General features: G+C 40.6%; 3 protein-coding genes across 5 annotated transcripts in view; 1 reads left to right on the forward strand and 2 right to left on the reverse strand.

Moving 5' to 3' along the window:
* The window catches only part of LOC134656290 (ankyrin repeat domain-containing protein 29-like), a 61329-nt gene extending 59270 nt beyond the window's left edge, over window positions 1–2059 (forward strand). Inside the window, exons 9-10 of the mRNA XM_063511809.1 lie at window positions 1229–1295; window positions 1959–2059. Coding sequence (XP_063367879.1) covers window positions 1229–1295; window positions 1959–1984 — 93 coding nt within the window. The 3' untranslated portion in view covers window positions 1985–2059. The remainder of the gene's footprint in view (window positions 1–1228; window positions 1296–1958) is intronic.
* A 730-nt stretch (window positions 2060–2789) lies between these two features.
* On the reverse strand, window positions 2790–4769 carry LOC134656391 (uncharacterized). The gene is made up of 2 exons (XM_063511912.1): window positions 4323–4769; window positions 2790–3751 (listed from the first exon to the last, which is right to left on the reverse strand). Exons 1-2 carry the CDS (start codon window positions 4582–4584, stop codon window positions 2790–2792), a joined length of 1224 nt encoding a protein of 407 aa, XP_063367982.1. The 5' UTR covers window positions 4585–4769.
* Window positions 4770–13238: 8469 nt separating this feature from the next.
* The window catches only part of LOC134656265 (heterogeneous nuclear ribonucleoprotein 27C), a 41036-nt gene continuing 28073 nt past the window's right edge, over window positions 13239–26201 (reverse strand). The window contains exons 8-11 of one of the 3 annotated variants that reach the window (XM_063511784.1): window positions 22871–22946; window positions 16354–16430; window positions 14811–14892; window positions 13239–13366 (exon numbers count right to left, since the gene is read on the reverse strand). In XM_063511784.1, the coding sequence (XP_063367854.1) occupies window positions 13248–13366; window positions 14811–14892; window positions 16354–16430; window positions 22871–22946 (354 nt within the window). In that variant the 3' untranslated portion in view covers window positions 13239–13247. Of the gene's footprint in view, window positions 13367–14810; window positions 14893–16353; window positions 16431–22870; window positions 22947–23332; window positions 23656–26201 lie in introns of those variants that run through there. The other 2 variants (XM_063511783.1, XM_063511782.1) reach the window with 2 other exon arrangements.

Here is a 26201-nt window from a genome sequence, read left to right on the forward strand (position 1 = left end):
CGAGTCGGGGCGGGGCGGTGCGTGGCCGTTCTGTATGATAATACTATTACTTATTCTGTGCCTAAGTAGGTACCCAAACTATTTATCAGCAGTTTATAAATTACAAAACATCGACACCATTGAATTGAGCGCCGATTCATAACATTTAGTTGACATTTTGAGAGTCGAACGTTAATCCCTAGATGTGGGAGATGGATTACTGTAATTATTCCTTTTACTTTGCAACCTATACTCCCAAGATTGACAGGGCTTCGTATTTTTCTCCCTCGTTTTATGATATTTCTTCAGGCAACAAAAGAACGATCTTATCTGACTTAGTATACAAGCTCAAAATATACATCGCATAAAAATATTGCCTAGAAACTTACTTTGATAGTGGGTGCTCAGGAGATCCTCTTTTAAAAATACAGCGTGGAAAAATATTTGTGTCTCGTTTTCTTTGTGATATTTGTAGAATAACTAGGTTTCGTTAAGTGGTTTGTTATTTTTTATTTACTTTGCTTATAAAAAATATCCCAAATAGAAAAATAGAACATTTTATCAGACGCTGCCATTGTTAGATGAATTTGTAGATAGTCTCGGTAATTGGCCTTCTAATACTTGTTTAAGTTTACTACTTATGATTAAACTCGTTCACATGAACGGTCGACTCTTGCTTTGCCAGCACGTCTCACACTTATTAGCCGGTGGGTTCGAATTATTCAATTTGCCCGAAACCCCACAGCTTCCGAGTTCCGGCCCATCGACCGGTAGCGACTTAATCGTATTTACGAGTTGCCAATTTTCTCTTCCCATAACGCAGTTTCCATTCAATTTCATTTTCAAAACAAACTATACTCGTATTTGACGCAACGACCCTTGTGGGACGAAATGGTTTTCCTTAAATTGATGGGGTTATTTGTTTTTCTATAGAATTGTTATTTTGGTACTCTCGAGCTCGATCAAAAAACTGATCAATAATATAATTTAATCCAGTTAATAGATTGTTAACAGAACGTACAAAGTTTGAGGCTCAAACTTTGAGCCTAATTGAATGCTGAAAGGTTGGACGAAATTGGCTTGTACCATATTTACCCAAATACCCCATAAAAGCATCTCATGCGCACCAATAATTGAACGAACAAATTGTTAAATCAGAATTCAAAACTAAATAAAAACTAGGACTACTAGGAGGTATATTTCCCACCATGCGTGCTGAACTTAAAGAAAGGTATTGTAAATGTTGCAGGACCACTCGGACGGGTCGACCACGCCGCGCGACAAGTCCGGCGGACACTCACCCGCTGCCAGCGAAGGTAAGGCGACGATCTTCACATTGGATGGACAACCTCTCGCCGCTCCGGTGGGACATCGCTAAGTGCATAGTACTGCGGCGTGCGAATCCGCATTACGGCCCGGCCACGACTTCGTGGGAACGCGTGATGGGATCGCTGTGTCTCAAACCAACCTATTGCCACTGCTCGCCGCTGCACTGCCTCCGCGCGATCTCCTGCGCGACTGGCTTCGGCAAAGGCGACAACCATAGGTGGGAACGAAAGGTCCGATCGCTGTGTCTCGCTCCAACCTATGGTTGTCGCCTTAGCCGATGCAAGTCGCGCAGTGTCGTGGCCAGGCCGTTAGTCTGCTAAACTTGATGGCTTCTATAATAAGGCCCATTTAATAAATGACATTTATTCATTTATAGTTTGACAAATTCGTACGTGACACTCCCATGGTCCGCGGGCGACGGGGGACGAAAGCCAGCGGGGGCGGGTATGAAGTGTGCGGGCGGCGGGGCCTTCGGTCCGCGGACCATCGGAGTGTCACGTACGAATTTGTCAATATATAAGTACATAATGCGAGCCCCTCGTATGATTTTGACTGAATAATGCAGCGAGCACGATAAGTTTTCCGCGAGCATGTCACGAGAACATTCGGGAAATATGGACGCACTTTAAAGTCCGTTTCTAAATCCGCAGGTGTAGAAGGCGAGGGCGAGCGGTGATGGTCAGCGACGGTGCTGTTGGATCGCCTGGCGCAGCGCGGCTTCGCGGCCGACACGCGCCTCGCCCTGCCGCCCACAGGTGGGACACTAGGACGGACAGGCCCTTCTATAGTGAGCCATATGTAGAGCAGTCAGCGACGGTGCTGTTGGACCGCCTGGCGCAGCGCGGCGTCGCGGCCGACACGCGCCTCGCCCTGCCGCCCACAGGTGGGACACTAGGACGGACAGGCCCTTCTATAGTGAGCCATATGTAGAGCAGTCAGCGACGGTGCTGTTGGACCGCCTGGCGCAGCGCGGCTTCGCGGCCGACACGCGCCTCGCCCTGCCGCCCACAGGTGGGACACTAGGACGGACAGGCCCTTCTATAGTGAGCCATATGTAGAGCAGTCAGCGACGGTGCTGTTGGACCGCCTGGCGCAGCGCGGCTTCGCGGCCGACACGCGCCTCGCTCGCCCTGCCGCCCACAGGACAGGTGGGATGCTTCTCCCACGGTTTACTTTTTGAGCGCCTTTTTGGAAAACTAAATTAATAACAATCCGCTTTAAGGAGACATACTTATGAGTACCATATAACTCCATGCTCTGTCAATACCTTTAGGTACTTTTAAACACCCGACTTTTGAGTATACCCAGGGGTTTCTGAAAATCCCTATAAGCGGTGGTGTTTAAAAAATTATAAATTTTGTGATTAAAATTGTATGACAAGAGAATTATGACAATAAAGTTAGACATAACTAAAAGAGTACACATAGGCCTAGGTATATACCTACAAACTAAAATTAAAAATCTTAACATAGGTGCCTTATTTATAATTCAACTTCGTTTTCACTTAGAATGTATTGTTCAATAAACTCGTCAAGCACTTCCACTATCACTTTCTTGTAATCAACATCGTTTTCCATCATGTTCTTCATGAAAGTAGTTTTGTCATTCAACATGATGTCATCAAACAGCGCAGAATCCTTGGATATGTTCGTCATCATATCATCATCCAGCCAAAACGTTTGCATTAAGCACGCGTGCGTTACAAGACCCCAAAGATTCTGTTCTTTTGCTGAACTCATAAAGTTATCCTTAGGTAAAATTTCTTCAATATCGATGCTATGATTCCCAAGTACTAGTTTAAGTTCGTCGTAGTAATAGGACAGAAAGTAATCGAGGTTTTGTTTTCGATAACGAGGCGTCAAGTTACAGTGGAGAAGTTGCATAACATCGCCCGCCGGCGGCGCGCACCGCACAGCAGCAAAATCCACGAACACACAATTGTCAGGCACCACACTGCCGTCCTCTAGTCTCTTATAATGAAACAGCATATTATTATTCCACAAATCTCTATGGCATAACACGTTACGTTGCTCCTTAGATGGCTCGGCTAAAATCAATACGGAGTTAAACACGGTGTGCCACCGTTTTTCAATGATCTTCATGACATCCAAGTTCCCATATTTCGAGAAGGCTTTAACAGCTTCTAAAGCTCCGATCCTGCATTGGATAAACCACGAATCTGTTTCAATGAAGCCTCCTGTCCCCAATTTTTCATTATATTGTTCTTCAAGTGTGTAAGGTCGCTGTAATTCTTTAGTCCTTGTCTCCTCGAAGATGATGGAGCTTGCATGGAATCTGGCTAGAGCTTGGAGTGCTTGGTGCGTGTGTTGCTCGTCAAATTTGGCAAATCTACTCCTCATTTCGTATTGTAGAGCTGACAAATCTTCGAACACCACTGCGTTTTCGAGGCATGACACAAACTTTGCGCTCCATGGCTCCATACCTAAAATTAAATTGGAATAGGATTAAAATTTAATATAAGTATGAAGTACAGTCGAGTTCATAAATATGTATACTTACATTTATTTACCTAAATCCATTGGAATAACGTGAAAACATGTATTACAGAGGTTTATGAAGTCGACTGTACATAGTTAAACAGGGAGTGTACAGTACTCTTAGTGTAAATTTTAATGCCGCCTAGTGCCAGTAGGTACAAACTTTGCTTATTTTAAGAGTAGGGTTTGACTAAGATTGTTATTTGACAAACATTTTTTTGCCATAATCTCCCAATTAAGAGTTTTCTTTTAAGGATTAGGTAGGTATCCATAGAATATGATTTCCTCTGGACGCTAGTACATCTTAAGTATGGTACTTAACTTATAAGGGCAGTCGCGTAGTCGAGGCAACTTGCGCCATTGTCAACTTCCCCTACCTTAAATATTATACCTACACATACTACACAACCGTAAATAAAGGGTTAACCCTTTATTCCCTTCCACCTGTAGGTGCACTTGTCCCGACTAACATGTGTTATTTACCTACGGTAGGTAGGAAGGTATAATTTATCTTACCTGGTACTGCAATATTCCTTTGGATAACATCATGAAAGAATCGTTCATTGTCGAAGGTCCCCATCTCCTTATCCATATTCGCTTTAGCAGTATTCGTCAGAGACACCGCTTTGATGAAAAAGTAGTGCTGCTTTCTCTTGTTGTTTGATGTCACAGGTACTTGCAACTTCAAGTAGTCTGCTCCGAACCCAACCATTTTATCTCCAACATAGTGCACTGAGTAGTTTTCTATTATACTATCCCCAAATCCGTACTCGCTCATAACTAGTTTGATATCTTTTTCAGATATGTATTAATTGGACGTTACGAGAATCCCCTTGAAAATTCATTATTACATTTGATTTCACACAAAACGTTGTGGGACGAAATTTCGATGTAAACTGCGTTAGGCAGGAGATAATCTAAGTGCCGTTTGCCAAAAATAGACTGGAAAATCAAGATCAACTTTTTGTTCACCAAGCGTTCCTGTCTGACCTTTTAGTGACTAGTTTTTTTTCACCGTGGACTGTTTATACCTAACTTAATTTAAGATGCATTTCCATCGGCGGCAGCGAGACGAGAAGATATAAAGTTTAAAAGCTTATAAATTTTATCAAATAGCTAGTTTGAAAAATTACATAACTAATTTTTGCTATGTACAGATACATTTATCTAGGATTACGTTTTTGCCCGCGACTTCGTCTGCGTGAAATGATGGTGATAATTACTAGGTATCCTTCAACAGGTCTCAAACTATCTACATACCAAATTGCATCTATCGGTATGGTTAAAGCGTGAAGAAGTAACAAACGGAACAGAGTTACTTTCTCTTATAAAATAATAATATATTATTAAGTATATTACATTAAGTATCATATACCTACCTAGTAGGGACATCCCTACTGGCATTTAAATTTTTAGAGGACATGTAGGTAAAAGACTATGGTCGGTAGATCAGCGCTGGAAGTCGCCACCTTCATGCTGAGATAAGATCATTTCAAGTGAAGTATAAATTGCAAACTTCGGTGTTCGACGCGACATAAAAAATAAGGGTTCCTTTTGTACTTTTTTGGCACCGAACCCTAATAAACGAGGACGAAACTGCAATGTGAGACGCAATAAATTTAGATATCAAAACAACAACAACAATCAACTATATTTGTTTTATTTTCTTTACTTGCTTTATTTTTAGGGTTCCGTGTCTCAAAAGGAAAACGCGGAAACCTTATAGGATCACTTTAAGTAGGTATTATCCGTATCTCCGTCCGTCTGTCGAGAGTCGGTCGAGACCCTTTCTCGGGAACGCGTGGAGGTATCGAGTTGAAATTAAAATCATATACTCAGGTCAAGGGCGTGTCGACCTTTTGAAACTGCGATAAAAATCAAACAACCGTTTATGCCCCAAAAATTGTTATTTGTACAACAAGAGATCAAAGTTTGATATTTCTTTGAGAGCTTATTTTGAGTCCCGTGCAAGCGAAATGACATTTGAATGTAAAGGTCACTTGAATGTCATTTTGTCTCACTCAGTGAGCAAAATGCGATTTTGCTCACTGTTTTTTAAGTAGCAAAGTGCCCTTGTTGAACCGCTGTGGTGAAAACGTATATTTCGACACTCAAAGTGGATCAAAATTTATAGGATACTTCCTGTTGGCCTATTATAATTAGAACTATGAAATTTGGCAAATAATTATTCTCTTACACTACAAGTACAGGAAAAAAAGGTAAATTTGTACAGAGCCCTCGGCGGGCGAGTCCGACTCGCACTTGTCCGTCCGGTTTTAAGATATATTTTTCCTGTTAGGGTCACTTTATTCTACGCCTTATTTTTAAGGTATTTTCCCTTTGGCCCAACTTTATTTTAATTTGCTTGTTCATTGTTGTTTTCTGCTGGCCTTTGTATTATACCTAGTTTTAATTTTAATTCATGTTTTTTTTGTAAACTACAATTATATGCTACTATCAACTTTGTCAATAGTTTCCTTACCTAAATTAATATACCTGCCCCATAGACACGGGCAAGGGCAGCATCCGCTCGGTGTACCCCTTACATTTCATTAAAGTATCGAAAGGGCCCTCTACGTGTTGGCTACGACTCTGCGCACGCCTCTCAAAAGGTCCGGAACACCATTGTTCCTTGATGGGAAATACTTATTACAAAATAATAAATTATTTGTTTTTAGACTTATACATAATACTATCTTATACCTTTAAACGAGCAATTCTTGTTTATTTATATATTTATTTATTTATATATATATATATTTCGGGGATCTAACGATTATATATATATATACGGGGAAACGGCTTTAACGATTTCGATGAAATTTACTGTATGGGGGTTTTCGGGGGCGAGAAATCGATCTAGCTAGGTCTTATCTCTGGGGAAACGCGCATTTTCGAGTTTTTATGTTTTCCGAGCGAAGCTCGGTCACCCAGATATTGGTATTAATATGTATAAGTACACAATAAGGCACATGGTACATGTTTAGGTACCTATACTTATGAGAGTTATGAGTATAGGTACCTAAACATGTTCGAGCCGAAAAAATCACTTATCTGTACTACTACCTTATTACTTCTATTATGGTTGCCCTAACTATGTTATATTGTGGCAGGTTGCGCGCGCTACCGCGAGCTGTGCTATCGGGCGTCGCACGCGCATCTGCCCGACGAGGCCGCGCCGGCGCCGTGCGAGTGCATCAACTGCCGCCGTCGCCCGTGAGAGATCACTCATCCCGTCCCTGTCGCCGGACCCGTGCCGTCCGTCTTGTGGCGCGGAGGACACGATCAACGGTCGCCGTCGCTCGTGAGGTCACTGTTGCCGGACCCGTGTCGTTCGTCACGTAGCGCGAATGACACGATTAGAAACCCGCAAGGTCACCAACTGAACTGATGCAGTCGTCGCCCGTGAGATTCCACTCATCCCGTCCCTGTCGCCGGACCCGTGCCGTCCGTCTTGTGGTGCAGATGACACGATTAGACAGCATATGATACCTGCAAACCTTAAAACAGTAGCGCTGCCGTCATCGTGCCGGATTCGCACCGGACAAAGGATTAAAACGGACGAGGCGCCACCGTCACAAATGAGTGCTCAAATTATCCAGAAAATAAACGTTTACGATAGGCGCTGCTGATATAAAATATTGAATAGATGCGTCGTTACATTTTTAAAAATCAAGATCGTCGAAATAAATTAAAAGTGGAAAAATTCACTGTTTTGGGTGGGACTTGAACCCACGACCACTGGATCACAGTGCTCTGCCATCTGAGCTACCAAGACCGTACCCAATTCAGCGAATATTTCCACCATATATGAGCCCTAGGGAGGCTCATAGCAGACGCAGACGCAGACGTTTCTGCTTAATACAAAAATTAATCAAGACCGTCGGCCGACAGCACAGACAATCCAACCTCTAGACATAGCATAGTCGCGCTACCCCCTCTGCCACACATACGGTAGCGTTACTCCATCTTCGAGTCAATCCCGTGCCGTAATTGGTCCGTGTCTTTGAACGGACCAATCACGGCACGGGATTCGCTCACCTCGTCCCCCCGCACCCCCGTATTTTTGGCAGCATCGGTTTCATCAAAGAATTGGCCTAAGCTCAGTCTAGAGGTTGGATTGTCAGTGGCCGACAGGCACCATCGCCACCTCGACGGCAGGGTTGGAGCCATAGCCGTTCGCCCGCCGTCGCCCCTGCTCCTCGTCAGCGCTGTCGAGTGACACCCACCTGCTGCGGACCCTCGACCAGCCAGGGCAGTACCGGATCTAGGGTGTAGACGGGCCTTGACCACCCACGACCCTATTTTAAATTTTATTTTTAAATAAATAATTTATTTTTTATGATGATGATTGTTAAAAAACTCTTTTATGTCCTTTCCGGAACATCAAACTATACTATATCCATATATACCTACCATTTCATCTAAATCGGTACAGCGATTTAAGCGTGAAGAAGTAACAGAGTCGCATTTACATTTTAGGTATTTGAAGGATAAACTTCAGGTATTTATGGGTACCTATTCACTTACATGACATTGACAGCGTATTACTTGCATTCTGGCGTCCAAAGGGTTATCTCTAGTTTCAATGTGCCTAACGTCAAAGTAGTACTTATGAACAACATAATAAGTATTACCTTTTCAAGGTCCCGTTAATGTTGAGTTTGACTCCGAGGTCTCCGAGTCGTCCCCAACTCTGACCGGATACGGATACCGGATCTCAAGATATCCGGTTCGAAGGACCACTTAACTGACTGACGGCCCGTAGACACCCCTACCTGTAATACGGGATGCCAAAATCCCTGCCAAATGCGAAAGTAACTCTATTAACCCGCTGAACCAATTTAGATGAAATTTGGTATCGAAAGAACATAGGATAGTTTTTAGGAAAACGGAACCTTTATGGATTCGTCATGTCTGTCTGTCTGTCCGTCCGTCCGTATGGCAGTCACTTTTTTCCGAAACTATAAGAACTATACTGTTGAAACTTGGTAAGTAGATGTATTCTGTTAACCGCATTAAGATTTTCACACAAAAATATAAAAAAAAAAACAATACATTTTGGGGGTTCCCCATACTTAGAACTGAAACTCAAAAAAAAATTATTTCATCAAATCCATACGTGTCTATGGATAAATAGGTCTTCAAAAATGATATTGAGGTTTCTAATATCATTTTTTTCTAAACTGAATAGTTTGCGCGATAGACACTTCCAAAGTGGTAAAATGTGTGTCCCCCCCCCCCTGTAACTTCTAAAATAAGAGAATGATTAAATTAAAAAATATATATGATGTACATTACCATGCAAACTTCCACCGAAAATGGGTTTGAACGAGATCTAGTAAGTAGTTTTTTTTAATACGTCATAAATGCCCTAAATACGGAACCCTTCATGGGCTTCACTTGGCCGCTTTTTTAGGGTTCCGTAGCCAAATGGCAAAAAACGGAACCCTTATAGATTCGTCATGTCTGTCTGTCTGTCTGTCCGTCTGTCCGTCTGTCTGTCCGTCCGTATGTCACAGCCACTTTTCTCCGAAACTATAAGAACTATAATGTTGAAACTTGGTAAGTAGATGTATTCTGTGAACCGCATTAAGATTTTCACACAAAAATAGAAAAAAAACAATAAATTTTTGGGGTTCCCCATACTTCGAACTGAAACTCAAAAATTTTTTTTTCATCAAACCCATACGTGTGGGGTATCTATGGATAGGTCTTCAAAAATGATATTGAGGTTTCTAATATCATTTTTTTCTAAACTGAATAGTTTGCGCGAGAGACACTTCCAAAGTGGTAAAATTTGTGTCCCCCCCCCTGTAACTTCTAAAATAAGAGAATGATAATACAAAAAAAAATATATGATGTACATTACCATGTAAACTTCCACCGAAAATTGGTTTGAACGAGATCTAGTAAGTAGTTTTTTTTTATACGTCATAAATCGCCTAAATACGGAACCCTTCATGGGCGAGTCCGACTCGCACTTGGCCGCTTTTTTTTAATACGTCATAAATCGCCTAAATACGGAACCCTTCATGGGCGAGTCCGACTCGCTCTTGGCCGCTTTTTATTTGTATATGTGACGTTTACGAACCGTCAAGTAGAATTAATTAAACTAAACAGATGGCACGTTTTATAAATAATCTCACGTTTTGGATAATTATTAATCTTTGTTATCTAGATTATGTTTAATAGGTACATACTTAAATATTTTGCACATCCAAAATCGCTTTTATAATTAAGGAAGTAGCGCGCAATATTGTGTGTGGAATAAATGTAATGCCTTAGCTTAAAACTAAATGTCAAATTCAATTTGTCTGTCCATTATTGTAATACTAATAATTGATATTACCCTAGAGTAAGTTTACTGTAAACAAACAATGTAATTATTCTCTTTACATAATTTATTCAGATTTTACATAAGAATTTTCGTATTGTATTACCCTATTGCAAGAACATGTTTTTATCATTATAAATTCTAAGCCAAAATAGAATACTTAGAATTAAGAGTAAAATTAGTGTAGGCGGCTAACTACTCCATGGTCCAGAAGTGCTTATCTAACGTAACGTAATCCTGTGTGCTAACTGTTAAACCTTTTTATTTTAGTGCGTAATATTAAAGTATAATTATCTAATCTATATCATAAAATCTCAGCAATCTCTATGTCTGTTCACCCGTGTCCGAAGTCTATTAAATTAATTAAGAACTTTATGATAATGTACATTAAATCTATTTTATATTACATCGATATAAATATAAACATTAATTTTAATTACATGCTTACCGATGTTTTTAAAATTTATTCGTACAGTATTAAAATATATTCACAAGGCCTACCTACGCGCGTTGTATAATGTAGTTTAAAATGATTCAAAAATAAAAGGACTATTATAAAAAATATCGTTTAGTTATTTATACCCGTCGTCGAGGAATGCAGGCCCGAGCGCCCGCCAGTCTTCTGCCAGTGATTTTAAATAAAACTTATAATTACTTATTACTTTTATTGTAAATAAAAGAAATACACATGAGAACCCAGTGCTTCATCCATCACAGGACACACCTGATTTGATCACAAATGATCAATCGGAGGTACCATTTGATTGTGGTCCGTCATAAGTAGAGTTTGCTCCCGGTACTGAGTTTGTATGGCGAGAACCGGGAATTCCGGGTTCTCGCCATACAAACTCAGTACCGGGAGCAAACCCTAGTCATAAGACATCGAAAAACGGAATAATATATATTTCATGTCATTGGAACTTGGAACATTATTGATGATGATGATGTGTCTTTTTGTACCAATAAATGCATTCCCAGCTCGACCAGTCTATTGGACACGATTCTTAGGCGATTTACTTACGTTAGAACATACATTTCAGACAGATGCAACAATTACAAATAATTTGCAAACCATGGATATGGTTACTTTTAAATCTACAAGTAATATTGATAGAAAAAATACCGACTCATTCAACATTTCTTGGCAACATTAAACGCCCAAAACATTCAAACGTGATGTCACTAAATTATGAACTCGCACTCACTGCTTCAAACACATCGCAAAAATAGTGTCTGCTTACAGGAAATATCTTTAAGTAGGTAACAATTCTAAATTATACAAATATGTAGTTTCGGTATGTGTTTAAACATTCACTGGTTAGTCATCCCATCCACGCTTCACAAATGTATGTCCAAAAGAAAACTAAACTAACTTAAAAGTACGAGACAAGAAGTATATAAGATCAAGCTTCAATAGCGTTTGTTCTAAAAATTTTCACATCTCTACACAAGTTCATGAAGTATAGGTATATGGGTCGGCGCAGAATCAACATTAGGCACATTGTCATCAACAGACACACTCGTCAAACTAATTTAGTTTGTATTGAACCGTCTTATATACTCCCGCCCATTTAAACAACATTTACAAACAATGATTGCCTTCATTGAGATAAGGTACAATAATATTTTACAAGTTTAATCTATGGACTAAAGATGGGCAATATCCATGAAACAGATAAACATGACGTAGAAGACAACAAGTTGTCAAAAAAAAAAGATTTACAATTGATGCAAAATTTTACTTGAATTGTTCATAGCTTGATTCTGGAACGAATGATCTTAGTAGGGGTCTCCTAACTAGTCCGCGAAAAATAAGCGGAGGTCTGGCCATGGCTTTTGGGTACAAAGTGAAGAGACCCCTAATCTAAAGCGCTTAATTACTGGGCGGTTACGAAAGGGGGGCGGTCAACGGGTCCTACCACCCTAGTTAGCATCCTAACAGGAGTTTCCCGTTTCACGTAATATCAGGATACCGTTACCAATACCATAGAGAAAAAAATACATAGAGTGCTCACTCCATACATCAGTTTTAGTACCAAAAAGACTATTAGCATCTAGCATCGAGTAGCGGAACTATCAGTACTGCTACTTGACAATAGATGTAGCACCGACCGGAAAGTCTTATGCTGTTGAGATAAGACTTTCCGGTCGGTGTTACATCTATTGTCAAGTAGCAGTACTGATAGTTCCGCTACTCGATGCTAGATGTAGACACTGAAATTAATAGTCTGAACTGATGTATGGAGTGAGCACTCTTGTCTTACTTATTTCTCTATGCCAATACACTTAAAAATAAATATAAATCTACTTCCACAATCGACATTTCTAGTTGAGTTTAAGTGTTAATGTGTTTAAGGAAAGTATTTTTTTTACATTTTAATTAAGTACTGTTTACGTTCTGATATTTCGTGAAACGGAGAACACAGCCCGGTCATCGGAAATCCATGGATACCGCCCTTTCGCAAGTGCCCCGCGACCGTGTACAAATGCAATAAGCGCTAAGACGAAGAGTGGGACCGCGCGAAATCGTTTTCCATACAAACGTAGTCCTCATTTTCTTAAGAGTAAGGAAAATTTCAAAATTTGTATGGAAATTGCTTTTTGCTCCTAATTCTTATAATAATCAATAAATCTAAAAAAAGTCCAACGAAGGGGCATAGCTATGGTTAATACACATCAAATTATGTAACAATATTTTCTATAATGTCAATGTCTACAGAGGAAAATGGTGACTACGTTTGAATGGAGAAGGGGTCATCCCCTTTCCTCTTAAAGAATGAGAATGCTAAACACAGTTTTGTTTGCAAGCAGTTGTCAGTTGATTGTCACAGACAATCCAACCTCGACATAGCATAGTCGCACCCCCTCTGCCACACATACGGTAGCGTTACTCCAACTTCGAGTCAATCCCGTGCCGTGATCGGTCCGTGTCTTTGAACGGACCAATCACGGCACGGGATTCGCTCACCTCGTCCCCCCGCACCCCCGTATTTTTGGCAGCATCGGTTTCATGAAAGAATTGGCCTAAACTCAGTCTAGAGGTTGGATTGTCAGTGGTTGATTGTATACCGGCGCAGCACACGTCTCGGAGCCCCGGTCACTCGCTAACGCCGATAGGGATGGTAGGACGCGGCAGTTGAGCCCGAGCTCGAGCCGTGGTAGCCGCGCTTCGACGACCGCTGGTAGCCATCCCCTGAGCCCCCAGTATACTCGTAATCGTCACCTACACGAAACGCAAGGTTAGACTTTCGTCTAGGGCGTAAAAAAAGCAATTTCATAAAGCGATTGTAATGGGTTTAAAACCTTCACTTGCTACAGAGGGCGCCACTGGTATTAGACATTAAAATTCCCGTTCGTTTACCCACAGACTGCTTCCAACTGTCAAGAACAAAACATCTATACCTATAGTCTTGTTGTTTCTATGAATTTGGTATCCTTGTCCGCTGACATATTTTACACGATTGCGGCTTTTTTACTAACTTTTTCCTAGAATCATTGTTGAGCCGCCATTTTCAATGTCTAGACAATAAAACAATGCTCAGTGGTTCTAAAATCGGGCTGCATGACAAAACGCCAATTAAGACAAATTAGCAAAAGCGTTCACACAGGATAGATTGAAAAGATTTTTTGGTACATATGTGGGTAATGTTTATTAGAACCATTGTGTGGCTTCAGTAGCGCCCTCTGTAGCCGTTAGTTATTAACCCGATTAATAGTAGCGAAATAAAAGAAAAACTTACCGCACCACGCACCAATCCGAACATTCAGTTTAACCTTTTTTACGATACATAATTCTAAACATAGGTACCTACGCTACGGCTACAAACTACATGCCACCATATTTTACATACAATGCTGTTTCTAATGTAACTTGCAACATTGATTTCTCTTTATTTCTAGTATTAGATCAATTATTTTGACTTTTGCAGTTTAGTGAAACTATCATGTGGGTACAGTCAGCGTCAAATAGATAGTGACGGTCACACTGACCAATATATCGGAACACATCCTTATTTCTATGGTAACAAAGGTGTGTTACGATATATTCATCCACTTTGTCCGTCACTAATATCTATTTGATGCTGACTGTACCCACTTAGTCTGAATATCTAGCAGATCTAGCTAATACCTACTACAGAGTTAGGTATCGCTTAACTCAGTCAGTTTCCTAGGCAGGTTATTAGCGAGGGACAGATTACGTCACACTTCACGCTAACTAAAGTGTCATTCAATAGAACTTGCTAACTATGTAAACAAACCGCCATACTAAAATTGACACTGAATGTCAAATTACTAGTAACTTTTGCTTACATAGTTCGCAAGTTCTATTGAATGACACTTTAAGCGTTGATACGTCCAACTAAGGACGTCACCTAGAGAACCGGCTGAGTTAAGCGATCGACTTGTAAACTTAAATGGGATAGGAGAATGGGTCTCCCCAGATATATCGACGCGCATTCGGCAAAAGCCGATAGGAAATAGCTTTATGTCCGCGCAATAAGAGCGAAAAAGCCGTCGACGCGTCGGCAGGCGCCGGCCGATGCGAGCCGACCCGAACGACGACTTTTTCGCTCTTATTGCGCGGACATAAAGCTTTTTCCTATCGGCTTTTGCCGAATGCGCGTCGATATATCTGGGGAGACCCTAAGGATAGGGTATTAGGTAACCTGATGCGGACGCAGAGATGTCGGAGACGTTACAAAACGACTGTTGGGGGGACACCATGGCACCACAGTATATCATGGGCACCTGTTAACAGTTACAACAGTCAGCACCAGCTGTGGTTAAAAGGCAACTAAAATAGTAAGCGGTTGCGTTCCCATACTACATTTGTAGAGGGCGCTTATGTGCTGGTGAGTTCGATTGTCTGTGATTCGTCTAGTAGTTGAGATCTGTGGTTCAAAATGAAGATCATGTGGAAAGACCTCTGCTTAGTTAGGTACCTACTTCTGTTGCTGACTATGCAGAAAGCTTATTGTATTATTCATTTAGGGGGAACACTACCTAGTATCCAACATGGCATGGGATCTAAATACTACTAAACCGCCTAATTTCTCGTCAGTAATATGTATACCGTCGTGTTTGCTTTACCCAGAAATGTACAGAAGTAATTTTTCAGGGAAGAGATAGTCGGATTTCAATTGGCAAGCTGGTGAAATATGCGCCAGAAAAGCTGTCGAACTTTCCAACTGCTTTCCTGGTAAGGTAGCTCTCACAATTTATTCTGTCTATCCCTTGACAGACGCGACCAAGGCCCCGCCTCATAAAAGCATGTACCTTACTTGTGATACAAGCAAGTTTCTGAATGAGGGGACTAAAGTCCAAATCCTTTGCTAAAGGACACAGCGGGTCTTACCGTTGTCCACATTAGACTTGTACTTAAAAGTTATTGCAAGCTTTTACGAACGTCGCGTCAATGTAATGTACCATCGCTCACACTGTTGACTGACAATTCGTAACCCTTATTACAATGACATAAGGAGGCCAATTACAACCTACCTTACATTCCGATCCGATCCGATTGTTCGTACGTATCTGAGACGCACGAGCGAATGATAATAAAATGGTATCAATGCTTTGAAATAAAGGAAAAGTAGAAAAACTCACTGTATCGGGCGAGACTCGAACGCGACTACGGCATACCATGCCCGCTGCTGTACCAACTGAGCCGACTTGGAACTCCGATAGCCGTATTATATAAGTGTAAACTCTTACGGTAGATGTCGCCAGGCGCCTATTTAAGGCGCATATGAAGGATATGGTGAAAATATTCGTTGTCAACGGGTAAGTCTCGGTAGCTCAGTTAGTAGAGCGGAGGGCTGTACGGTTACCATCAGTTTGTCACTGACATAAACGCCGTCGAGAACGTAATTTACTTTCTATACATCTCGCTCGCACTCGCATATTCGTGCAAACGGGATGTATAGAAAGTAGATTACGTTCTCGACGGCGTTTATGTCAGTGACAAACTGATGGTAACCGTACTGGTATCCCGGTGAGTTCGAGTATCGTCCGAGACGGTGAGTTTTCCACTTTTCCATTTGTAAGCATTATGTTGTCTGTTGCGGACGTTTCTGCTCAACACAAAATTAATTGAAAATGACAGCATTTTGATATAGGAATCGCAAATTGTAATTGGCCTCAAGGTCCGATGGTCAGTCAAGTGTTGTTAGTACTCGTACATTGAAATACGAGTACGTGGCTATCCACCTGGGGCGGCGTGGCGTCGCTCATCTGCACGGCCATGAACTTGGGGCTGCCGGCCGGCCCGCCCGCGCCCGCGCCCTCTGTGCACATAGCTTGTAACTTAGTGTCATTCAATAGAACTTGCTAACTATGTAAACAAACCGCCATACTAAAATTGACACTGAATGTCAAATTACTAGTAACTTGTTTACATAGTTCGCAAGTTCTATTGAATGACACTATAATTATACTAGCTACTTTATTCAATGATTTCTACTATTATTATTTTTCATTATTTAGGATACTAGTTAAAGAAGACCGTTTGTACAAATAGCATTAGTCTGTCTAACTTTGCATTGACTTTAACAGAACAGAGGGTGTGTCATATTATCATAAACATTTGAGATTAATAATAACATTACCCCACTTTGTCCTTGCAAATGACTATGCCTGGCTTTTAAATGGTGTTCTGAGGGCTAAATGTGGAGCCTTTAACAATGTCGCTTACGAACGCTTCTATTTGATTTTGAAACTGTTAAAAACTAGTGGTATAAAAATGTATCAATCTCAAACCATAAATTTGCTTCCTAAGCATTCTCAGAAAAATAAATGTTTACGGTTGCTAAGCGACATTGTTGTTTAACCTTTTCGCCGCCATTGACTTGATTTAAAGTCAATACGTTTCGTGCCCCACACGCCACGTGTACGGGTTGTGTACGTGCAATATTATTTACTTCCGTGGCGGCGAAATGATTAAGATCATAAAATCATCAAAACGTATAATTTGAGCACATCAACTAGTTAAAATACTATTTACAGTACATATGGGGCTACTTTTCTGCACTAGTGCGTAAAATAGCACTTTTCGTGCGTATGTCGAAACTTTACAGTGCCATATGTACTGTAAAACGTTGTTCGATACACGTGCTAATAGGTAATTCGCAACTCGTGTCGATTTAAAACACTCCCTTCGGTCGTGTTTTAATTTATCGCCACTCGTTTCGAATTTCCTCTTTTTCGCACTTGTATCGAAAATAACTTTCATGGCACGAGTTTTCTCTTCAATACAGTACCTACTCTATAACAAGTAGGTGAAGTAGGTAGTATGAAGCCTTTCTACTATGCCGTTATGACGTGGATTAGTTCTTCACAGGGTGGAAAGTTAAAATACGCTATACTTTAAAATTCTTGATATTATGCGAAAATGTTCTGATTTTTTTTACGTAATAGGTAGGTACTAGGTACTCACCAAAAAAAAGTTTATTGTCACCAGTACCTCCTTGCTCTTAGTAAGTACCTACATAGTTTTCTTACAAAAATTAAGGAGTTATTAAAAACGAAATTTAACCCAACAGATCAGGCAGTACTTTTTTTAGCTTACACTTTCCACCCTTAAGATTTAATCAATTTTAATATGAAAATTAACATTCAACTAAACAATGAGGCTAACTTTCTCTGGATATACTGTTACTTTAGTGATTTTTACGAGATTTTACATTTTATGCGATGATGTGAAATTAGATGGCGATATTGTTACACTATGACATTGACAAAATAAATATACAATTCTACATATGAAGAAAGGGCGATAGTTGATGAGAATGGAATGTGTTAAGATATGACAAACCAATTCACAGCAGGAAATGCAAAAAAATATGTAAGTAAATAATGGTGGTTAAGTATAGATATAATAAAGTGTTGGAAGTGTTTCTGGTCAGTGGACACTACCTAGTGTTAAGTTATTGGTTTTAGTGGTGTAAGACTATTACGGGGTCGCGGGATAGGTACGTACTATATGCCCAAATATAAAAACAAAAATTATGATATCCGGGGTCAACTAACAACTAAGGGAGGGACTCAAACATTAAAAATGCCAGTTTTATTTTGAATTTTTTGATTTCTTTTAATTATCTACGTTTTATAATGTCCTTAAAGTAGATATATATTTCATCATAAGATATCTCAAATATTTGCAGTGGTAGATAATATTAATATTTTAATTAATCAACCAGTAGTATTATTTAATCCATTAAGATAGAAGAAGCTTAATAATAGGAAACTACGACAAAACTGTTTTTTTTTCATTACAATTACAAACTACGTACTTATATTTACCAGTTAAATCTAACACTAATATATACCCAAAATACCTAATATGAATAATGCATAATTTCTACTTCAAAAGACCAGTGTTATAATTATTCTGTGATAGCACTTTAACCATTACATCAAATACTTATTAGCTTACAAGCTTTTCGTCTTAATATTTTAGAGTTTCGGTTAAATTAATAATTAGAACCGTAATTAACTAATTATCATTAGGTAATGTAAAAAGAACAACAAGGACGTTCTCTCGAGTGAGTCTATCATAATTTTCCTTTTTATATAACGAACATAAAGTATATAACTTATGTAGGCCGGCTACGGCGCGGCTACTAGTAGGCTCACGCGATGCACGAGTGCAGCTAGGGCTAGCTATAGTATGTATGTAGTTACATTAACATTATAACACATCTAGATAATAGTCTTACAATCGTAACATGCTTACTTGTGGAGAGGTCGCCGGTCGGCAGGCGACGCTCTCATACATTTTAGGAAATTAATACAAGTCTGTATAAATACAGCCCGCGGAGGGCGGCGTTAAATAAACTTATATACTGCCGTAAGTAAATATTACTTTAAATATTGTACATCAGTCGATACTTCACCTAACAATTTTGTAATCTAATCAATCGAGAATTATGTACTTTAATTCACTATTAAGAAATCATAGTTTAAAAATAATCAACATCATTTTTTTAATTAAAACAGAAATAAATAACAACTTGCCCTAAGTTTTTTTTTATAATAATTAATGTTATAATTAACTGTAAAGCCCGTGCATATTATTTTACGATAAAATGGGTCTCATAATTACATTTATATTTTATTTCTAGTATAAATATGAGGTTGTATATTAATAATACCTGCATTTTAAAATAAGTTTAGAAAAGACCACAGTAAATCGACTTCGCGGGTACATTAAATGCAGAACTAAACAGTCGAGTAGAGGTGAACTTAGTGTCGAGTCGAGTAACCTAAAGTTAACACTAGGGGTCTCTTGTATAATTAGTCAATTACGATCATAAATATAGTATAATGAGTCGCGTCGAGCGAGTCGACGGCGAGATATCAAATACCAAAATACACTTTTACACAAACATGTTTCCTTTATATTATACTACAGAATAAACATACACATATAAAAACCGCGTACACTATAATATAAAGTAATACAAACAAGAGTCGAAAGGTTAACTACACAACAGTACTACAGTTAAGCCATGATTAAAATATTATTCCATAAACATTACAAGATACATGTATGTATATGTATAGCAGCCGCTCGGCTGTGGCGCCGGCGCCGACGCGGCGACATTTGACAGACGACCCACGAACGAGTCTTACCGTATTTGTATTTTGCTAACTATTTTTAATTAATAAATTCATCCAATATTTTATGCTCATCTCCTATAATATAATAATAATTAAAAACCCATATAAATAGTCTTCGATTGATTTCCACAATAATTTGCACTAAGTTTAATGTTGAGTAAATCTAAAATTTCTAATACATATTATACTTTATTTTAAATAAATTATACTCTTTATGTTAATTAGAAGATTGCCACGACGGTTAATTACAAACTAAGTTCTTAAATTGTTCCGAAGGTTTGTGAGGGTGGCCGAAGGCCGCTTACGCCTTAGTGCTAATCGTTATCACTGAAATCAACACAATATAAAACATCTCTATAATCACTTAACTTTTTGTAAGGCATCGTTTCCTAATATTAAACAGATGTGAACAATTTTATCGTATTATATCGGTGGTTGTACATTAGCCTACAGTATCGGTACAGAGTGCATCAGTACAGCGGTACAGTAGTACAGTAGGGCGCCCGCCCGCGCGCCGAGCGTCAACAAATGCGAGTAAAAGCTGAAGGTACGACCGAAACGAGAGACAGTCACAGGAATGGATAACACAAATTATAATCTAACTAACGTAGGAACAAGAGCAAACGAAACGATACCAAGCCGTACTATATACGTAACCTAGTGGGCAGTTTAGGCACCGACGTTTAGTTAACATTATTTCATTATTGTTATTAAGGTACGAGTCGATCGGCTACATACTGATCGCGTCAGTCGAGTATGTACTATATAGAGCTATAAGAATGTACCAATATGCGAGTTACCTATGAACATCACAGTGTAAGGCGTTTCACTATGTTTTACCGTTAATTTGGGACTACGCACCCCTCGTCGCGCCGCATTACTTATAATTTGCTTATACATCTCACAATACTTCTCATAGATAAATTATAATTTACTTACGGAGCGATCTTACATAACCCTATTCTAAACGATCAAATTATGCATTCATTGTAATCATCAACAATTCGTCTATTTAAAAGTTATAACAAATCCTATCGGGCTCCGCCGCCGCGTGGCGCGAGGACCGCCTGTGGTCGGGGCGGCCGAGGCGCGGTGTTAGGGTCTCCCAAACTTATCGACGCGGAATCGGCAATGCCAATAGAAATGAAACTTTATGTCCACGCAATAAGAGCGAAAAAGACGCCGACGCGTCGGCCGAACGGAGCCGAACCGAACCTTACCTGTTTATGCTGTTTACTATCGGCTTTCGCCGAATCCGCGTCGATAAGTATGGTTTGACCCTTAGTGCGGGAGCCGGCGCCCCAAGGTCGCGCTCCGCTCCGTATTACTTAGCTTACCACTAAAATTTTAATCAGTCGATCGGTCAAATGATTGAGCGATATAATACAGTAAAGGACTAACATTAAATTTAATCTAACAATGTTATTTTAAATTATAACTCACTTTGTGTGGAGCGGGGCGACCGCGCGGCCGACCGCGGGCCGCGGGCCGCGCGTTCCCGATACGGGCCGGGCCGAGCCGCGTGCAGCGAGCACCGAGCACCGAGCACCGAGCACCGAGCAGCGAGCACCGAGCACCGAGCACCGAGCACCGAGCATCCTGCAGGGCGGACCGTACCGCGAACGGACGCCGCGGACCTCGCGGCCGGCGGGGCCTCTATATACTTTTAAAAATATTTGGCAATCACATAAATTAAAACTTTAAAACTATGTGACGAGAGACTTGATTAAAATTATGCTTTACACACAAGTAAGTATATATATGTATATGTACAGGCGCGGGGACGAGAGGCGGGCCGCTATATCCTAGTGCTTGAGCGTCATCACTTAACAAATACGTCATATTATCATTTACTTTTGCTCATTTTTAACAATTTGGCAGGTAAATTTAATTCATTAAAGTATAAAATCCGTATTATCAACTTAAAGTGCGTTAAAAAACTAAAATGCGTACTAGAAAACGAATTAAAATTACGAATATTTATACAGAATTGATCCCTTTACAAAAAAACGGGAAAAATTAAATATTAAAATCACGTTCAGTCATACTATGTTTTGTTAAATATTAACACATAATTATTTCATTACATCCCTACCGTTTCCTAAGTCTAGTGGGTGGTAAATAACCAAAATTCTAATATTAAACATACATACCGATATATATATACCATATTTATACATAGTTATTAGCTTAAGTTAAGTTGTTTTAGGTCACTTCCCTAAATTGGCCTTGTATTAGAGCGTCTGTCAAACGTCACGCTAGCAGTCGGCGCGCGCGGCTGCGACCGATAGAGATCCTACCGAATCTACTCACAAATATTAAAAGAAATCATTTAACAACTACGAAAAAATAAACGACAATCTGAAAAAGTGTAAAGGGGGGTCCCCTTTACGAAAGCCCGCATCCAAAAGAATATAAGCAAAGTAAAAAAGTGTATAGTTATACACTGTCTGTCGGGTCTGCGAGGGAGGTCGCGTGTCGCGCGGATACTTGCAACGGCAATACTCTTACCAAATTAGTAGGTATACAAGCTTAAGCTTAACACCTAGTAGCCTGAGGTTCGTTAGACTATTTTAAATTTATTAAAATTAACGTCCTTACTTACGCGTGTGGGTTTGTGTCAATGCAGTCGATAGCGAACTATAACGATAATTAAGTCGCCGCGAGCGGCTCTACGAGTTCCGATGCGTCGCATCCGACAGTCGACGAGTTCCGATATCGATTACGTTGCATATGTAAACTTACTCTTTTAAATTTATTGATAATTCGCTCGTAAAATATTACCACTTAATTTAGTATCGGAAAAAATTGACTTTCACAAAAAACTTTTCGAGAGCTCGAGAGATGTATAAAAATTAATTCTATATCGAACAGTACTACAATATTTCATTTTACATCTAACGTGTCGCGGGCGTACTTGGTCGCATAGTTTTTAACTTTAAGAGCGGTATCGGAGGTGTCAGAGGGGCCGCGTTTTGTAACGTCGCCGAGGCGTGTGGTGCGTGGAGTGAGAGGTGTGGTGTGGTGGAGACAGCCTACGCGGCGGGCCACTCCTTGTTAAACTCTTGGTTGAAGTGTTTGGGCGCGTGGTGCGGATGGTGCACACCTGGCTGCTGCGCGGGCGGCGCGGGCGCGTGGTACTCGGCGCTGTAGGCGCGCGCCGAGCCGCCGTACGACGAGCCCTGCGGGGTACCGCAGCGTCACCGGGGCCCGCAGGGGCGTATTTACCCTAGGGCCAACCGGGCCATGGCCCGGGGCGCCAACCCTCATGCCGCCCCTAGCGGATTGCATTTTGTTTTTCTTCCTTGACATCTGGGGCGGCGAAACGTAATGGCCCGGGGCGCCAAATTTCAAAATACGCCCCTGGGGGCCCGGGTGCAGGTCCGCGCCCGCACCCGGACATGGGGGATCGAAATGAGGCCATCCGTTTATCGACTTCCCAAATTTTATTGACACAGATCGAGAGGCCGCATTCTGAGCGCCCCATGATGCTATTATGCTATTCTAATTTAACATCTCTTTACATACGGTACGGTCGAGTCATCTCTGAACACTTAAAGTACGGCTCTTAAAATTACGTTATATAGATTATATTAACTGTTAATGAACCTGTAACAATACGAGAAACATCCAAATTTTACTAGTTTGTACTTTAAATGCCAATTTACAGGTGTCGAGATGAAACGGAGCGGCGGGTCCGTCTCGCCCGGAACCGGACGCGGGGGTAACAATGTAACATAGTGCGATGCGATGCCTTTTTGATGAGCGTGTCGCAAGAACCGACCCGTCCTCGGGGGAGACCCCGGAGTTTCGCGACTTTCCCTCATCCGAGCCCCGCCCTTATTAATTGTCTTTCGGGATGAGCCAATCTTGGGGGCCCTGATCGACCAACTGGAAAAGAAGAACACTCTGTAAAGTCCCAGTCGCCAGTGTGCGAGGCGTTAGCATGTGAGTAGCGCAGCGTGACCATGGCCACAAGCGTGAACCCCGGGGAGGGAAGGGATGGTGATGAGAGACCTTCAGCGACACGACTAGTACTGCCGCCCGGCGCGACCCGCGGCGCCGCGCCGCCCGATCAAAAAGACATCGCACGTTAACCTTCTGAAAACATGCAAAGGCGCGTCGTCTGCAAGCACTCACACACACGGCACACGGATGCAGTGCAGGGGCAAACTAGTGGCTCTAGCATGCGCATACTGCCCGACTCTACATACTCTCCGGAAACTCCCATGTTCGCTGAATTTCACTCGCTCACCGACATTCTTACACCGTTCATTCGCAACACGGAAGTACAACCAAATGGAGCCACTCACACTCGCTCGTCGTTCACTTTCGGCCGGATGATATGAATGAAAGGAAAACTCATCACTCGTGCACTTCATACATACTAAAAATCACGCCAAATAAATGAGGTAGATGCGGGATAAATCAATGAGTAAGCGAGGGAAAAGTGGACACTATGGGAAAGGATGCAAGCCCCGAGGTACTCGGCAAATAATATCGTAACAAGTAAAGCTGTTCCAACTTGGCTGTACTTTCGTAAGATGCATATCACCGTGGCCATCGTAAACGTGTTACAGTGGAATTTTATCTTGAATATCGAATTGGCTATGCAATTTAATAATACACAATATTTTTTTTAAAGGAATTTAGCTAATGAATTTCACGAAACGTTATTAAATATTTGTTTACATCATTTGAGTAAGAAAATAGTACTATGCGTTTGCCATTCGGATATTCAAAATAAAAGGATTAACAGCATTCCCTCGTATAAATACTGTAATTAAATGGAAATTCATATAACACAAACGAAATAAAAGCAGAATTTCCAGTAATTTATTTCAAAACCAAAAGTGGAATATCTTCATGTTGACGTTACGCAAACAGGGAAAACACTACAGGAAGCAACTCAATCTAAATTCTCATTAAAATCTTCATTCCAAAAACTCAAGTGTTGTCCCTTGATGAATTGGCAAGTAATTTTATACGATGCAATGTCTCTCGAGTTGAGATATTCAGCAGATTGTCCTAGGGAAACCAACACCGGCAACTACTCGCCAAAGCACTGACCTGACTCAAGGAACTTGCTTGCTGTATGACGGTCCAAGGCTCGTCTCTTGCGTTAGATCAGGCCCACACATGCTTCATGGCAAATCCTTACATTATGCCCTCTTTTGGATACATTTGAAAGAGTACAACTCCAAGGCTAGTCGCTTGGCGTAAAAATATAGTTATATTGGTTTAATTTTCTCAGTTTTTCAATCTAATATATCCAAAAGATGAGAGCCGACGGCCAAAGCCAGTAAGTATTATGTTATTTGTATACCCCCTAGTACTACGACGTAAAAAGCACAATTCTTGAATCCTTTTCTTACGACCAAGAATATCTGTTAGTCACAGATGTTCTGGATCATATGTCATGACGACATTAAAGTCTCTCTTTCGAACTTTAACGTTGTCATGAGTGTTAAAATTCTTGTTTGTTCTGAAATATAATTATATTAGAAAGAAGCTTCAAGTCTTTACCAAAAATATATGTTTTGATAAAATCCAGGAAACAACGATTTATTGCATATTTTACCATGATATATTTATTGTAAGGTTTAGTAAAAACTTGAAGGAAGTTCATTAGTCAATATAATCTATATTTAAGTTTATTAGTGCTTCAGAATTTTCGTTTGTCGTTGTTGCGGATCCCAGGCTCCCACGAGTCGGGCCAAAAAGCCGGGACAAAAACGGGAAGATTATACTTCTTTTTTTTTTCACAGTCTTCAGAGTATACGCAAACGATAATTCGAAGGAACTTGCTGCGAGAAAATGCCGACGAAGTGGTAAATAATATTATAATAATGGGTGGTCTAATTTAATCCAAAAGTTTCTCTACTTCTAGGCTCCATTATAGACGAAATGTATTTATTATAGACTTTACATGAAGGAGGCGGGTAGATATTCTTTGAGTAAAAGTAAATCTTATTCAAACTAGGAAGATTTCTCGGCACTTTTCCCGCATCTATTCGATAGTGATACATATAAAATTTAAATTATTAAAAAAAGCGCTGGTGGCCTAGCGGTAAGAGCGTGCGACTTTCAATCCGGAGGTCGCGGGTTTAAACCCCGGCTCGTACCAATGAGTTTTTCGGAACTTATGTACGAAATATCATTTGATATTTACCAGTCGCTTTTTGGTGAAGGAAAACATTGTGAGGAAACCGGACTAATCCCAATAAGGCCTAGTTTCCCCTTTGGGTTGGAAAGTCAGATGGCAGTCGCTTTCGTAAAAACTAGTGCCTACGTCAAATCATGGGATTAGTTGTCAAGCGGACCCCAGGCTCCCATGAGCCGTGGCAAAATGCCGGGACAACGCGAGGAAGATGATGACATAAAATTCCCCGCGTTTGATCGTAAACATTGCTAAACCTGTCGCTCCACTCGCAGGC

This window comes from Cydia amplana, chromosome 18 (assembly GCF_948474715.1).
Source record: "Cydia amplana chromosome 18, ilCydAmpl1.1, whole genome shotgun sequence".
In the NCBI taxonomy this organism is placed as follows: domain Eukaryota; kingdom Metazoa; phylum Arthropoda; class Insecta; order Lepidoptera; family Tortricidae; genus Cydia; species Cydia amplana.